This window comes from Phocoena phocoena, chromosome 2 (assembly GCF_963924675.1).
Source record: "Phocoena phocoena chromosome 2, mPhoPho1.1, whole genome shotgun sequence".
Taxonomy (NCBI): domain Eukaryota; kingdom Metazoa; phylum Chordata; class Mammalia; order Artiodactyla; family Phocoenidae; genus Phocoena; species Phocoena phocoena.
Window position 1 is genome coordinate 83,072,967 of NC_089220.1, and position 18,103 is coordinate 83,091,069.

At 38.1% G+C, this 18,103-nt stretch overlaps 1 protein-coding gene across 1 annotated transcript in view; it reads right to left on the minus strand.

Moving 5' to 3' along the window:
- Nucleotides 1-18,103, minus strand: part of FSIP1 (fibrous sheath interacting protein 1) — a 201,115-nt gene that overhangs the window by 123,918 nt on the left and 59,094 nt on the right. The window contains exon 9 of the mRNA XM_065872620.1: nucleotides 8,868-9,008. Coding sequence (XP_065728692.1) covers nucleotides 8,868-9,008 — 141 coding nt within the window. The remainder of the gene's footprint in view (nucleotides 1-8,867; nucleotides 9,009-18,103) is intronic.

Here is an 18,103-nt window from a genome sequence, read left to right on the forward strand (position 1 = left end):
AAAAATGTTTTTATATCTCCTCTTGTTCCAAATTGGATTTAAAACTGAAATCTACTAACATATTTTATAAATGGATTAAAAATGATAGTGGAAACAAAATAAGTCAATGAAAAAACATCTAATTATCCTTAATATCTTATTTCCAAAGCACTATAGCTAGCTGTGTTTTCAATTTATCCTACACTATATTCAAATGTCACATGTAACCAAAAACTTTTAAAAGGTTACTGGCTCATTTATTCATTCCACAATAACTCCTGAACACTAGCCATGTACCTGTAACTGCTACATGCTGTTTCTCAACCAGTAAATGATACTATTCAGTTGCAAGAAGTTTTGTCAAACTTCTGCATCAAATTATACATATATATACATACATGTGAAATTTTAATGTTCTACTTACTTGTTTCAAAATGTGTTTCTTTGCCTATGACTAAGAGAACAAATTTTGTAAGGTCTGTTTACCTATCAATGTGTAAATCTCACTTTCAAAATTTCACAACCAAATATTTTTCATCATTATTGCATACACCTCCCATCACCTATAGAAGGAAAACAAAGAGGTCTTTGTATACTCTATAAAAAAATACCAATTTTAGGTGTCAATGTTATTTTATCCAGCTTCCTAAGAGCTGTTACAAATGAAAAAATAAGATTAAATAACTCCTACAGTTCTGAACAATGGCACCAAAGAAAGAGTACAATTACTTTTCCAACTCAGGCCTTAGTTAATGTATGAAAACTAAAGGATACTAGTTAGTCTTCCAGTTTAACCACAAACATGTCAGGTTGCTTAGAGTTCTGTTGAATTTGTAAAAGATGTATAACAGTTATTAACAGCTTAACAGTTTTAGAATAAAGCCGACATTTGTGAGTAGCCCCAAATCTTAGCTGAAAATTGGCTGAACTATACAGGTGTGACCTAGAGAGGTTGGATTTAATGAATCGTGCACAGGTTGAAGTGTCAAAAGAATTGGGGATTGGCCCAAGTCTATCAATAACTAATTGTGAGTCCCTGAAAAATCATTTAACTGTTCAAGACTTTGGTTTCTGATCCATGGAACTGGCTCACGTGACCTCTAAGGGCCCTTCAGCTCTCACATTCTATAATTCCAATTCCAATTCTGGCATGTTTAGCAATTGAAGGTAGACCCTCCATCCATTCACTGAGCAGAAGAAACCCTCCAGTCTTCTGATTGGGGTCCATGTATTCTTATACTAGGTTAAATGGCAAGAGCATGTCAAAATAAGAATCAGAACACAAGGATTTATCATCCTTTGTGAACCACATTCTTAACCACAATGCTCAGCAACAGGCTTCGAGTGCTAAACATTTTGATGCAATCATGACAATGCAGTTCACCAAACAAGGCCAAGCTCAGTGGTTTCCAGGAAACCAAAAAGGGAAAGAATGTAGAAAGAAATAGTAGAGACTTCAAATGATGAAAAAAATGAATTAAGTTCAAACAGAGAATCAAAAAGAGAGAAGAGAATCAATAAAGACCTAAAAAATACGGTCAGTGCATTTAGAATGAATGGAACCATGGAAAGCTTTTCCCACCAATACTAACAAAACATCTTTGAGAATATTTTATCATTAAAGGAGTCAATGAGATAGATCATACTGACGATTCTTTCTTGGAAAATGCAAAAACTAAAATTGAATTCTTTTGATTTGTGAAAGCTAGAATTATTATGCAACTTCATTAATGGCATTTTTACGTAATCCTAGAAGTTAAAGATGTTATTTGTTTTTTTAAAAATCCCCTTAGTTTTATTATCGCAATGGAATACTCAATACCTCAGAAAAATTAGACCAAACGTGAATTATTATTTCTTTACATTACCCAAAAAGTTCCATTACACTAAAGGATTAAAATGTGTATAAATAAAACAAGGAAATAATAGAATTGCCTCAATTATGACTCCCCTTTCTTTAGGAATAATGGAATTTTAATAAAAAGTAGAAAAATAAAGCTAAGCTATTAATACATATTTTACTTCCCTTCAGGTTGTTGTCAGTATATATACATAAATACATTACATAGTTATAGTTGATACTTAGAATCTATCTAGAATTTTTATTTTTATGTTTTGTATCACTCATTCCCAATTAAAAGTCCTTTCTTGACAAAATTCATATACTTGTCACTTTTATTATCCCATCATAGTATTAAATGGGTTAAGACGCTATAAATGCTTTGACATTCTATTTGAGAGCATTTAAGTTGTTTCTTGTTTGGTTTGGTTTGGTTTGGTTTTGCTTGGGTGTTATTTCTTTGGAAATATTCCTAAAATATTCTTTGGAATTAAGCAGGTCAAAAATATAAAAAGCGTAAGAGCTGTTGTTATAACAATTGACCCATTGCTTCCCAGAGGGAAAGATAACCAATTTAAAGAGCTACCAATAATGTTCACATATCACTGTCCACACCTCTCCTCCTAGCATATAATTATATCACATTTATCATTGTTTTTGCTGGTCTGGTAAATGTACAGAGTGCCTAAACATTGCTTGAATATGAATTTTAATCACTGGTCTGGTGAAGCTGAACATTATTCCTTGTGACCCACTCTACTTTTCTAAATGCATAAACACCACTTATTGAGAGACAATAAGTAGTAATCTTTTGTATGCATCAATGCATTTCATATTTTTAAACATTAATTCTGTTTACAAATGCAATACATGTAGATTACTGAAAGTTAGAAGATAAAGTATGAGAAATAATATAAATACCACCCATAATCCCAACACACTTTTCCCTTTAAATAGAGTATGTTATAAAAAGTGAATTTCCTTTTTCACCTCCCCATCCATCCTATCCCCACTAAAAGTAAGCACTCTTAAGCATTTGGTACATATTTTTATCCTTGGTACAGGAATTTTCTATGACTTTTTTTATTTATAAAAATGGTATAATACTGACCATTGTCTTATGCAAAAGGCACTTTTTCCTTAATATGATATCACAGACATCTTTCCAAGTTACACAGATCTACCTCATTCTTTTGATGGCAGTATGGGATTCTATTATGGTATATATGTTATGAAACCAGGTCAAAGAAGGGCAAAGGGGTCCCAGCTGCTATCTGGGGTATACATATCACATTTGTTCTTTTTTTAATTTTAGTTATGGCCTTATACGTACCACCAATTCCCTTGCCTCTTTGATCTTCCACTGCAATCACCCAACCTCTTCTCATCCCTGCCTCAACTCACAACCCATTTTCTCCATTTTTGGTGGACTGCTGAGGGCCGTCAGAGAAGACTCCAAGCCTTACTGGCTGACACCATTTTATAGCGGGGGTTTCCAGCCTCAGCTGGGCAGTCTTCATTGTTTACCACGGTTTCTTTCTCACCCTCACAAGGTCTATTCCCGTCCTTTCCTACCCTGCTTCAAGGCCCTATCCCCACTCTACCTCTCATTCTGATCATATGGCTTGACCTCTAATTTACAGAGTAAATAGAGAACATTCAGGCATGACCTCTCTCACCTTCTCTTCATCTCTGAACCTGCCCTTCTAGGCCATCCTTCCTTTTTTTCATCCTGAGTCAGGAAAAGGGCATCTTGATTCTTCTCCAAGGCTTATCCCTCTGTCTTCAATTTCGTCCTCTATACTATACCCTTCCCCTTCCTTATCATAGAAACAACCTTATGTAAATGCCATATTAATAATGTTAATAACAACAATAACAATTTAAGTGCAATTTACATAGCACTTAAAATGTGTCAGACCCTGTTCAAAACACTTTATGTATGTTAACTAATTTAATCTTCATATCAGCCTGTGAGGTAGGTATTAATTACAACTCTTCCCATTTTTCAGATCTAGGAACTGAAGCACAGAGAGGTCAGGAGACCTGCCCAAGGTCACACAGAGAGTAAGTACAGAGTTGAGATTCAAACCCAAGCAGTTTGGCTCTTAACCACTATGATCCATGTATAGAAGCTTACATAATGGAACTATAACCCAGGGAGGTAATAAAAAGCAGAGTGGGGTTAGAAGACTGAGTGGGCAGAGAAGCCCATAGAGCACCAAAACAAGGGAAAGTGACTCTCAGAGCTAGATGGGATTAGAGGTACCAGAGGGTACTGTATGGCAAATGATGGAGAGGGTATTTGTGGGGTTTGTTGCCTACTCTATGAATATGGCTACTTCCATTTTCTCCTAATTCTATTATCTCAAATTATCTCCGCACAAGTAGTTAGCCTGACAGATCATGGTCAAAGCCAATACTCCTAACCCCATGGGAACCAACTAGGTGAGAGGTGAATGGCTCAGCACAAATCCTCCCCCAACATGTGAAAAACAGCTCAAAGCACAGCACCTTCACATGCTCACCATACACAAGCTGCCTACTTGTGCTGGAGAAACTGACCTACCATCCAGCCACTTTTTTTTTATTATTGGAGTATAGCTGATTTACAATGTTGTGTTAGTTTCAGGTGTACAACAAAATGATTCATATATATATATATATATATATATATATATATATATTCTTTTTCATATTCTCTTCCATTATAGCTTATTACAAGATACTGAATATAGTTCCCTGCGCTATACAGTAGGTCCTTGTTGTTTCTCTATTTTATATATAGTAGTGTGTATATGTTAATCCCAAACTCCTAATTTATACCTCCCTCCCCTCTCCCTTTCCCCATAGTTTGTTTTCTCTGTCTGTGAGTCTAGTTCTGTTTTGTAAATAAGTTCCTTCATATCATTTTTTAGATTCCACATGTAAGTAATATCATATGATATTTGTCTTTCTCTGTCTGACTTACTTCAGATTAATACTTCTTAATTACTAATATTACAAATTAATATTAACTAATATTACTTCTACCTAATACTTATTTAGGATGATAATCTCTAGGTCCATCCATACTGCTCCAAATGGCATTATTTCATTCTTTTTCACAGCTGAGTAATATTCCATTGTATATATGTACTGCATCTTCTTTACCTATTCATCTGTTGATGGACATTTAAGCTGCTTTCATATCTTGGCTATTGTAAATAGTGCGCTATGAACATTGGGGTGCGTGTATTTTTTCAAATTAGAGTTTTCACCTTTTGCAGACATGTGCCCAGGAATGGGACTTAATACTTAAACCCTCCCTACAGCTACCTAGCAAGTGTCACTCTAGCCTAATTTGAAATCCTTGCCCCTGAAAGATCACTCCCACTGAGATCATTCTAACTTTCTTCCTTAGTATTTAGCAGAAATCTGTTGCTTTGTGGCTTCCCAATCACCATGCTTTTTTCCCTATAGTATAAAGAATAAAAATAATACTTCAAATGTTAGTCCTTCAATTCTCTTCAGGAAGTTTTCATGAGTGATTTTTCTACCAAACCATCCACCCCCTCCTTTCCCACAACACACACACACACACACACACACACACACACACACACACACACTCTTACACACACACTCTCACACATACACACACGCATGTCCTTTCTTCACCAGGCTGAATAAACACACTCAGCCTCCTCAACAACCCTTCACATGAGCTGGTTTTCGTACCTTCTTTATCCTTGTCCCTCTCCTATCCAAGTATGATCAGCTTTGCTCACCTCTTCCTTCATGTGTAGCACAGCAGCTACATTATAGTTCTGACTCATTCTGAGTGAATCCAAGATTTGTTTCACATATGCTGCTTCTAGTAGCCATTACTCATTCTGCCTCTACTCATGCAGCTGGTGCTCTGGCCCCTGCATGCCCACTGAATTTCATAGTATATTTTGAGCCTCATCTGCATTTCAGTGTGCCTACTTCCCCTAGCTCCTGAAAGCAGGATCCACTGATACCAATACCACCACCACCTCCAGATTAAATCAAATCCCACTTCTTCCACCAATCTTGACCAATGCAAATGCGCATCCACAGCCTCAGGCTACCATCGGAAACATAGGATTAAGTCACTTTTCCAGCCTTTACTCACGAATCAATCCTGGGATCCAGGTGGCTCCAGGAGCATCCCACAGGGCTCCTGCATTGCCCCTTAGCTCACTCTTTCCCCCTTCTATCCCTAAGAGTAGTTGTATTTAGATTTGAGCCTTTAATCACCAATTCAATGGCCACAGATTACTTCTTTCACCCAAATCATTGATCTGGAAACAATGCTCCATTGCAATAGGGAGAATAAGACAAAATTAGCCATTTCTAGAAGCTATATCGTTCAGAAAACAGTCTTTGGTCTGTAGGCAACAGGCTAACTTTTCTATATATATAAAAGACAATGTCATATTCTCCTGAAAAGTGTTACTAAATTTCCAAAAGTAACTTTCAACAGAAGATTTAAACCAATTAATACTAAATATTTAGGAAGCACACAAACTGAGCCTTAGATACTATAAGTAACACCATCTCTCACCAAAAATAAGTACACCAAGAATCACAAGCAAAAGGACAGAGGTCATCTAGTCTCAATCCCTTGATTTCAAAGTTATAAAACTAAGTGTCTAAGAGACTGAGTGACTTAGTCAAGGTAACAGAGCAGGCTACTGACATCATTGAAACAAAGACTGGGGTCTCCAGATTTCCCATCCACAAAGTACCTAGAATTCTATGAGGTACAAAGGGCTTTACAGAGTTTGAAGCAGACACAGGATCGTCCCTCAAAAGTACACACACAGTACACAGTCTATTCCATAGGCCATTATGAAACAATAAGCAATTAAAACATAAAGACAATACAGATCATTACTCATGGGCCTGTATCTACCAGATACCAGTTTCTGAAAGTGCTGACACACAAAAATGTGGAACTATCATTTATACAAGGGATTCCAAACATTTTCCAATGAATATTACTGGTTATAACAAATTTACCACACTTCAACGAAAAGACAATATTAATCAGAAAAGAAAAGCCAGTAAGTACCAGAAAGGCAGTATAGCATGGCTGTTAAAAGCTAATCATTTAACCCCTATCTCTTCCTCTCACTAGCTGTACAACCCTGAGGAAGTTACTCAACCTTTCTGTGTCTCCATCTCCTCATCCATAAAATGAGGATAGCAGTGTTTACCTCACAGAGTGGTTGTAAAAATTAGGTAAGTCAATAAATCATAAACTATTTGCAACAGTGCCTGGCACAGAGTAGATACATAATAATTGTTCTCTACTTTTTTTTTTTTTTTTTGCTCTTCTGTATTTATATTATTCTTTTCCACTTAGACAACAACCAACTCTTGATATTTATCATATCTCTTTAAGTCTAGCCAACCATCATATGACACTGGAATAAAATGTATGATTTTCTAAAGGACCCAGCTTTCAAGTCAAGAATTAAATAATTTATAGAGACATGGTAGAAAAGAATGGATACATGTCCAAGGCATAGGACAAATGACCAGAAATGAGGAGAACTGAATTATGGAGAATGACCGGCTTTGCCTACCTGGGATTGGTAGGTCTGGGATGAAAAGTGCCAACAGTTTTCAAAACCAGTCAAACCACAAACATTGTATTTACCACATCAAGTTTTCAATGCCTCACCAACCACCCCACAACTACCGGCCAAGGGCAAAGAACCCCTATGAACTTCCTAACCATTCCTACTTCTTCCCCATATCATCACACTCAAGGAGAAAAAAAAAAAAAACGCTGAGAAAATAGGAATAGAGGTCTCCCTGAAATATAATTCCATCAAATTTCCCATGAAAAGTAAGCAAAAATGAATGATAAAGAGAAGCACAATGCATTTATTCCCTCTAGATCTGTTGCCTGACTCTCATTAGGTAGACCTAGATACCCTTTAGGCCCGAGTCAGTGCTGTTGTCCATGGCTGGCAAGTGGGAAGAGCAATTCGGCTGGACGTGACCATGAGGGGTGAAGAACCTCAGTCAGGAATGATGGACACTCGTAGAAAGCTCTGAGGAGACCAGAATTTAATCAAAAGTACTTACCTGATGCTAACTCTCATGGGGCAGCATACAAAACGCAATAATGAGAGAAGAGAGTGACCAGGTTATAAGCAGCTGGACAGGAGGTGACAAGGCTGAGAGAAGGGTGATACAAGTAGGGACAAGAAAGAAAAGATTTTCAAAGAGTCATAAGGAACACAGGTAAGATATGGCCACAAATCAGAAGTACTGGTTAAAACATCATGAGGCCTGAAGATCACGCAAGAGAACAGGATTTAGTAGGAGACAGAAAGTAGGGACTGCAATTATGATAAGACCAGCCCAAGGAGAGAGGATGTAGGCAGAATCACAAGGTCAGCCTCATCATGTTTAATTTTAGGTAAACACCAAAATTAAATATGTAGCCAAAATTTAGAAACATTCTCTGGGTAGCTGGAAAATCATAATATTATAGAGCATTTCTAATGGGTTCAGAATATCAACCAGCTCACAATTTAGTTGATTTGAGAGTTTTCTCTCATCAACAATAATACGTCTTTAAATGGCAAGCAATTAAAACATGAACTAGGCTCAAGATGGATTTAGAATGTATTAATATTGAGTAATAATATATTATGAATTATGAACCAAAAATGGGAGTATTTAAGCTTTAAGACCAACATATAAAGATGATTTTATAGAGAATAACTACCAAATTTTTCCACACAAAGAACATGTATCTTTCAGACACAGAATATTAGGCATATGGATGATTATTCTGACTTCAGATCACCTTTCACAGGTTTATTATGTCATATAAATTAATTATAATACTACTTTAAGTTCTAAGAGTTCTACTTTTAGCCTTTATTCAAATCCTTACTGACAAATACCCACGTTAGCTTTCTTGCCTGATGTAACACATAAAAACAGTCATAAATCAGTCAAAGAAAATTGGAACATTTTTAACACAATCACTGGTTACTTTAAATAAAAAAAGATTTACCACATTTTCCTTCATCTTTCTTAGCTTTTCATCTATCTCTCTCAACCGATTCTGCTGATCCCGTTGCTCTTTGGTATTCTGAAGTACCTTTTCTCCTGGAGTTATTTCTGTATTTCTATCATCACCATTAAGGTCAGGTTCCTAAATAAAAAAAACAAATTTCATGAACAGGCTGAAACCATACCATCACACATTGTTCCAGAGCAACTGAGGCCTGAATGCTGGCTTTGCTTCTCAAACAGTATTTCTTCCCTTCAATATTTATAATTCACTAAACTCTTCCTACTTGAGGGAGAAAAGGTCCAACTACACTAAACAACTAAGGAAATAAACTCAATCACCTGGAAAGCAGGAAGTTAGAGTGAAAAGAGCAGCGGCTGGGAAGCAGGGACCTCGGCTTTGATCCCTGCTCTGTACTTATCAGCTTGGAAACTTGGGCAAATCTGTTTTTCTGGACTTCAAGTTCATCATACATAAATAAAATAAAATTAAATTAAAACCTTCCCCTCTATGTTATGAGAGGCAGCTATGTAACAGTGAAAAGAGAACTGAGCTTGGTAAAGTCAGGAGTTTTGAACCCTGGCTCTACCTGGTTCCTGACTGAGATGGCCTTAGGGGAATCAATGAACCTCTCTGAACTTCAGTTTCATCAGCAAAATGATAATAATAATATCTAGCCCAAAAGTCATCACAGTACATCGCCGGCATGCAGCAAATCTTTTTTTTTTTTGTTTCTTTGTTTGCGGTACACGGGCCTCTCACTGTTGTGGCCTCTCCCGTTGCAGAGCACAGGCTCCGGACACGCAGGCTCAGCGGCCATGGCTCATGCGCCCAGCCGCTCCGCAGCATGTGGGATCTTCCCAGACCAGGGCACGAACCCGTGTCCCCTGCATCAGCAGGCGGACTCTCAACCACTGCACCACCAGGGAAGCCCTGCAGCAAATCTTAGTACCTAACAAATATGAGGGACTTCCCTGGTGGCACAGTGGTTAAGAATCCGCCTGCCAATGCAGGGGACACAGGTTCGAGCCCTGGTCCTGGAAGGTCCCACATGCCATGGAGCAACTAAGCCCGCGTGCCACAACTACTGAGCCTGCGCTCTAGAGCCTGCAAGCCGCAACTACTGAGCCCACGTGCCACACTACTGAAGCCCGCACGCCTAGAGCTCATGCTCCACAACAAGAGAAGCCACCGCAATGAGAAGCCCACGCACCACAACGAAGAGTAGCCCCCATTCGCTGGAACTAGAGAAAGCCTGCGTGCAGCAATGGAGACCCAACGCAGCCAAATCAATTAATTAATTTTTAAAAAATGAGCTGAATATGTCCTTTGAAAAGAATAAGCACTATATAAGGAAAGCATCTCATTATTATCAGCAATATTTGAATTGACAGAACCATATCCTCCCAAAGTTAGTATTGTTTCTAGGTGATTTAAATGGGTATTTCTTGACAGTAAGCTGGCCCTGTATCTATAACTAAACTTCCTACATTTCCTCCACAGATTTCCTACTCTGTTGCTATGAGGTAACTGGTATAAATGACATTTTTAAAGTTGCTTAAGCAGAATCCTCCCACATTCTCATTCCTTACACAGAGTTGATCAAGAATAGGCACCATTTCACTTTTAATACATCTTTAATCAAGGCCCTTCTCTCTTTCTCACTGCTTCTTCACTTCAACTAGTAGTTTTCAAACTCCAGTGGGCTTCAGTCTCACATACAGAGTCTGTGAAAATATTCAAAGGCCCAGCTTCCACCCTGGAGACTCTGACTCAATAGGTAAGGAGTGACGACTGACCACCTGAAGCACAACTGCTCGAAAATTTGAGAACTATCAACTTAAAGTGCAAAGTTCTCAGCCCTTCAGGCTCATCTCCCATTACCTGGGTCTCTGACCCAAAGCTTCGGCAATATTCACCACTGCTAGTTCTCCACCCTCTATGCCTCCTCCTTCCAACTCCTCATGGAGATTCCTACTCTTTTTGAGCTCAGCACAAACACGTTTTCACTATAAAATATTCCCTGACATACCCAGGAAGGGCAATTATTCTGCAGTCATGCCGCAAGTTCCCTCACTGCACTTACCACGCTGTCACGGCCCAGACATGGACCCAGACTGGTCCCACTCTGTATCCCAACACAAACTACAATCCTGAAGCTGGATAAGCACTGGCCAACAGACTGTAATTTTGGTTCTCAGCGATCACACCAATGAAATTCATTTTGTATAAAATTCTACTGAGGAGACTATTAAAAGAGTATCTCAATTTCAAGAAGTGACTCTTTTACATCTTATTTTCCCCAAAAGGGGACTCACTTCTGTAGCTCTCAATCTCTAGAAGCAACCAGAGGGTGAATTATGATTGGCAATATCTTTAAGAAGGAAATCTAATGTTAGGGAGGAGTTTGGAATAGATGGTATCAAGGTCTCCTTGCAGCTCTAAGCATCCAGTATTTTATGGCCCACTTTGAAGTAGGATACACATTGCCTCAGTCTGTTTGAGCTGCTATTACAGAATACCACAGACTGGGTGGCTTATAAACAACAGACATGTATTTCTGACAGTTCTGAAGGCTTGGAAGTCCAAGATCGAGGCTCAGGCTGATTCTGTATCTAGTGAAGGCCTGCTTCCTAGTTCCTAAATGGCCATCTTCTGGCTCCGTCCTCACATAATAAAAAGGACAAAGAAGCTCTCTGGGTCTCTTTTATAAGGGCACTTAACACATTTATGAGGGCTCCATCCCCATGACCAAATTACTCCCAAAGGCCTCCCCTCCAAACACAATCACACTGGGGATTAAATTCCAACATATGAATTTGGTAAGCACACATTCTGTCTACGGAATATAGTGACCTGAAAAACACTCAAATTGTATTTCATTTTTAAATAGAAATCTCTTTTTTAAAAAAAGGACATTTTAAATAATCTACAACTATGGTCTTTGAAATCATTGGCTAGGCACAAAAAAGAAAAACAGAAAGAAAAAATGTGTAAACCAGACTTCATCAATATTTTTTAATTTTACTTATCCAAAGCCACCACTAAGAAAATAGAAAAGCCACAGAGAGAAAAATATAGCACACAAATCTGACACAGGACTCGTAACCAGTATATACAAGGAACTCACACAGTTCACTAAGTTCACACAGTTCACTTAGTTCACTAAGAATCAATAATATTTAAAAATCCAGTTCTAAAATGACTTGAACAGATATTTTATAAAAGAAGATAACATAAGTGATAAATAAGCACATGAAAAAGTCCTCAACATCATTAAGTCATCAGGGAAATGCAAATTAAAATCCCAATGAGGTATCACTAGCCACTAGAATGACCCACATGAAAATGTTTGTTAAAACTAAACGTTGGAGAAGTATAGAAAAAGCAAACTCTCACACGTTGTTGGTGTCAGTATACAATGGCAAAACCACTTTGGAAAACTGTTTGACAGTTTCTCAAAAAGTTAAATGTTGTTCATGCAGCTCAATATCAAAAACAACAAACAAACCAATCCAAAAACGGGCAGAAGACCTAAACAGACATTTCTCCAAAGAAGATATACAGATGGCCAACAAACACATGAAAGGATGCTCAACATCACTAATCATTAGAGAAATGCAAATCAAAACCACAATGAGGTATCACCTCACACCAGTCAGAATGGCCATCATCAAAAAATCTACAGACAATAAATGCTGGAGAGGGTGTGGAGAAAAGGGAACCCTCTTGCACTGTTGGTGGGAACGTAAATTGATACAGCCACTATAGAGAACAGTTTGGAAGTTCTTTAAAAATCTAAAACTAGAACTACCATACGACCCAGTGATCCCACAACTGGGCATATACCCGGAGAAAACCATAACTCAAAAAGAGTCATGTACCACAATGTTCATTGCAGCTCTATTTACAATAGCCAGGACATGGAAGCATCCTAAGTGTCCACTGACAGATGAATGGATAAAGAAGATGTGGCACATACATGCAATGGAATATTACTCAGCCATAAAAAAGAAATGAAATTGAGTTATTTGTAGTGAGGTGGATGGACCTAGAGTCTGTCATACAGAGCGAAGTAAGTCAGAAAGAGAAAAACAAATACTGTATGCTAACACATATGTATGGAATCTAAGAAAAATAAAGAAGGTTTTGAAGAACCTAGGGGCAGGACAGGAATAAAGGTGCAGACATAGAGAATGGACTTGAGGACACGGGGAGTGGGAAGGGTAAGCTGGGATGAAGTAAGGGAGTGGCATGGCCATATATACACTACCAAATGTAAATTAGATAGCTAGTGGGAAGCAGCCGCATAGCACAGGGAGATCAGCTCCATGCTTTGTGACCACCTAGCGGGTGGGCTAAGGAGGGTGGGAGGAGACGCAAGAGGGAGGGGATATAGGGACATATGTATACAGAGAGCTGATTCACTTTGTTATACAGCAGAAACTAACATAACATTGTAAAGCAATTATACTCCAATAAAGATGCTAAAAAAAAAACACCAGCCAAAGCCTTCATGTTCCTGGGTGTCAATGTTTCCTATTTATTTCATTTTCTTAGTCTTAATAAAAAGAAATAAAAATGAAAAAAAGAAAAGTTAAACGCTTGTCTATCCTATGACTCAGAAGTTCCACTCCTGTGAATCTATCCAAGAGAAATGAAAATGTATGACTCAAACTTTGTATACGAATGTTCAGAACAGCTTCATGCACAGAGCCAAATGCCCACCGAGACAAGAATGAGAAACTGTCATGAACATCTGATGCAAGCTGGGACAATTACTCTTTCTCCTTGACCTCTGTCTGTGGTTAGGTTTAGTCAATGAGAGGGAAGGAGTGTTAGGAGATTGGAGTGCAGGAAGAAGAAGAGTTTGGGGTATCTTCCCTTTCCCCTCACTGCTTTGGCATTATGGTTTGGGCAGCAATGTATCCCTGAGGTGCCCATTAAGGGGAGTTTTCTTAGATTCAACTGAATATTCATTTTCAGAGGCAAACAGAGGCCACACTTGGAGCCAGTCTTCTCAGAAGAATGTAAGACAGGAAACACAGCAGAGCAGTGTCAGGTATCCCTCTTCAATAGGAGTTTTTGCTGCAGTCCATGTCATAACTGTATAGGTACAAGGGGCCAAGGAAGCTACCCTGGAAGATTATTCTACCACAGCTCTAGTTCTCCCTAAGCTCCAAAACACTTTTTCTTCTCCCTACCCACTGTTGCTAGTCCTAAGTGTCCCAACATCTCTTACTGGCTCCTTTATATCTGTAAATAGTTCCTTCATCTCATTATCTTCAAAATCCAAGTTGGGTGTTTTTTCTGTTCCTTGCCCAGAACTCTAACTGGTATACTGTGTATGTATGTGTATATGTGTACGCACCTGTAGAGAAACAGACCGGAAGGAAATTTAACCTAATGGTAAAAACCTTGATGATTTTATCTTATTTTTCTTAGATGTTTTTGTATTTCCTGAATTTCTACAGTAAACATGTAATGATTTCATAAGCATAAAAAGTCATTCCTTATTTTTAAGAAAACAAAAAATTATTCTACCAAGGCTATTTTCATTCTGCTCTGACAATGTGACTCTGTACCCAAAAGATACTGGCCTAAAGGTGAGATTTTAGCCCCAGTTTTGCTGGTATAAGCAGCTGGGTATTTTTGAGCAAGTCACTTTTTCTTTCTGGGTCTCAATTTCTTCTAAGAAAGTTTCTTTCAACTCTGAAAGCTTATGAGTCTGCAATTCTCCACAATTAAATCCAAGGATATATAACATCTTTCCTCAGTCTCAGTCTCTGATAGCATAACCATATAGTACAAATATTTGAAGGATAGCATGTGATGAAAACAGAGGCCAAGAGGGAGCAAGAAAAGGCAATCACTGGTTCTGGCAAAGGTTGCTCACTGGTACATTCAAGAAGCTCTGTGGGGCCAGGAGAGGTTCTATTGTCACATCAAAGTGCCAATCAGTACCATCTGTTTTCCTGATCATCAGAAGAAGCTTGATTTCCTCTGGTAGAAAGTTTTGAGCAGATTCTCTGACCATCCATATTGTTTATATATTTCTGAGTCATACAGAAATGCTTTTATTCAGTTAAAGTAAAATTCAGTTCAGTAAAAGCTCTCCATGATATGCACAGAATATCTAAGAAGCGACAAGAAGAGAATAGACCCTGAGGTCAAGAGGTATTTGTTGATTTGACTAATTGATTGCCAAGGGATTCTAAGTTCATCCTTAAAAAAATATCGGTGGTGTTGACTGAGCCAACAGGTGTCTTTGAAGCTAAGTAAACTCATTTCTAAAAGCCAAATACAGAGGAAATTACTCATGCCTCCATAAGTTATCTGATATGAAAATAAGGCATGAGTTAAGGGCCAGAAAAACACAAACCTGCCTAAATAAAGCCAGCGTGCCCTGTGTTTTCAAGCTAATGGTATACTTTTCCATAGGCTACTGCTATTTCCTGGTATCAGATGGATCATTTGCCTGGCAGTACTAAAAGTAAAGAAAAAAATCTTTCAGCCAGATTGTTTTTATCATTTTGAAATACTTCCATGAAATGAAAGAGACCTTGACTACACAGGAGGTTTAACACAGAAAAACCAAGAAATATAAACAAAAACTGCAAAGGAATCTGTAAAACATAGGTGGCAAGAAGAATTCCCCACATTTAGTTGGGAACGTTTGCCAGGTTAGCATCAGAGGCAAGGACGTCTGAAGTAACTTCCTGTCTATTCCTCAGTTCAGAAATCCATGCTCTTGTGGCCTACTTCTATAGTTTTTTGAAATGAACAGATGGTCAATAAGATTTCTGTGCTTGTGACTAGCATATATAAAAGATTCCTCAGTTCCTGCCCTTGACCAGCATAGTAAGTAATGTGAGGTCAAGTGAACAGCATGGCCGTTACTGGAACTCTACAAATCCCTGAACTCAGTAGTAAAACATCTTTCAAGATTACATGTCTAACCATGTTTTATATTTCCTCAAGTTTAGCTAACGTTGAAACAAGAGACCAAAACACAGTTAATTGTTGGTCGGTATTCTCTTGGCAAGAAAAGAGATAAATACACCTACAATTTTCCTCAAATGTTTGTTCATTTTTGTTGGTCTTACCAAATCGTATACAACTAAATCAATATTTTAAGAACAAGAAAATACATCAAATGAGAAGGACTTTTATAGTCAATTAAACTAGTTGACTTAACAAAGAAATGCCTCATGACAATAAGAGCCATTTCTGAAGACTCTCTCCCAACGAGGAAAACAACATCTAATGATGAACTGGAATTCTAGATTTAGTAAGACTGATTGCATGAGATGAATAAATTACACTTCTTCATGAAAGCCAAACTGAATAGAATTTATTATTGAATCCAGTTGCTAAGGATTTACGAAGCTGAGTGCTTACATAACTCCTATATCTTGGATATTTCTGGCGAAAGCTGGAATCTAACACAGCTGCAAATAAGAAATACTGTAACTAAATTATAGAACATCACTCAATTTTATGGTGGGATTTACAATATGTGGAAAGAACTACCTGATTTGTTGGAGGGTTAGGGGATGGATACAGAGAGGTATGCACAGTTAAACCACAGATCCTAAGAAAAAAAATTGCTTCAATTAGTTCTCTTTCGCTAAGATGAAATGAAAATAAAAAGCAGATGTAAAACTGCAACCACATGACATTACTCACATTACAGCAATAGCAGTAACATGCCATTCTTCCTTCTGAATGTGACCACATGCTTTGTTTTACGCTAAAGAAATCAGATATATAAAAGCCAAATGCTGCTTTTAAAACATCACTATGAAGTTAAGAGCGAGGGCACCTCATGAGAACATTGTAATCAGCAAGCTCCTAAGAAAAGATTTCTTACCTGCCGCTTTCACAACCAATGCTTCCTTAATCTGAGTCACCTCTCTGGAGTCCCTCAAATTATTCTGACTCAGGTACGTTTATCATCCCAGGCTTACCATGCCTACTAGTTTATCATCTTAGAGTTGCCATAGTCAGGTAAGTCAGAAAGCCTGAATGTTTCGACTTGTTTGGGAAACTAGTTTCTTGACCAAAATTTTAAAACTTCCAAAGGAATTTTAAAAATATCACTCCTTCATTATATAACCTTTCCTTTCTCTGTGCTCCCCCAGCATATGTTTTCTGTACTTCTCATAAAATCAGTTCCCATATTGTGGTACTTCGGGTTTCCTTGTACGGTCGGTCATGGCACAACCTGGTCTATGTTTACATCCTATCCTCCAGGATCCTATGAGCTGCTTTCAGGTCAGAGGTGAAGCCACATATTAATCTGGATTCTCAACATCAACCACCACACCATCTCTTGTGAAATAAGCAGGAATTCAAAGACACTTTGATGACCTGTGCAGGGGCTGGGCAAGTTACATAAATGCATGAAGTAGGCCCATGTATTGTAGGCAATGCAGTATGGCGTGAAGGATGGCATATAGCAAGCTGGAGAATTTGTGCTCCACAGAAAGCAGCAGTTCCTACTTAGCTCAGTCCCGTAGTTTGCCAAGCAAGGCTTCAAGCCTAATTTGCCAGATGTTCTAACTTTTCAAGAGAAACTAGAAATTTGGATTTTTATATAAGTTCACCCAATTTTTAAATGTTTGCTAAAAAAAAAATTGTAAACCCTAAGTGGTCTAAAGGAACCCTACCTGTGAACCCAGTTTGCCCTGCAGACCACCAGTTTTCAACCTCATGCTGTGTGATGGCAGCCTTCTCAGGGCCTTCTCAGGGCCTTCTCAGGACCCCCTCTGCCTCACTCACTGTTTCTCTTCCTCCTCCTATCTCGCACTTGTAGAAGTGAACTTTCTTGATATCCCTTCTGGATGTGCTTTCTCTCTCTCTGAACCAGCACAGCACTTTGCTCATAGCCTTCTACTGTTCTTATCTATAACGTCTTGTGCTACAGTTGTCTCTCATAATGAAATAAGTTCCTTAAGTCACTTATTATAATAACGTCTTGGGTTGAGTTTTGAGTCAGATACCATGCTAAGTACTCTACACATATTAACTCATCTACACTTTAAAAGAACACTAAAGAATAATATTATCATTACTGTTTTACAGATGTGGCAACTGGGGTTTAGAGTGCTTCTAATTAATGCCCAAGTCCTCAGAGCCAATAAGTGGAAGGGTCAGAACCTGAAGTGAGGTTGTCTGATTCCACAGTTCTATATGTGCCTGACTCGTCGTTATTTATTTTTTAAACATCTTTA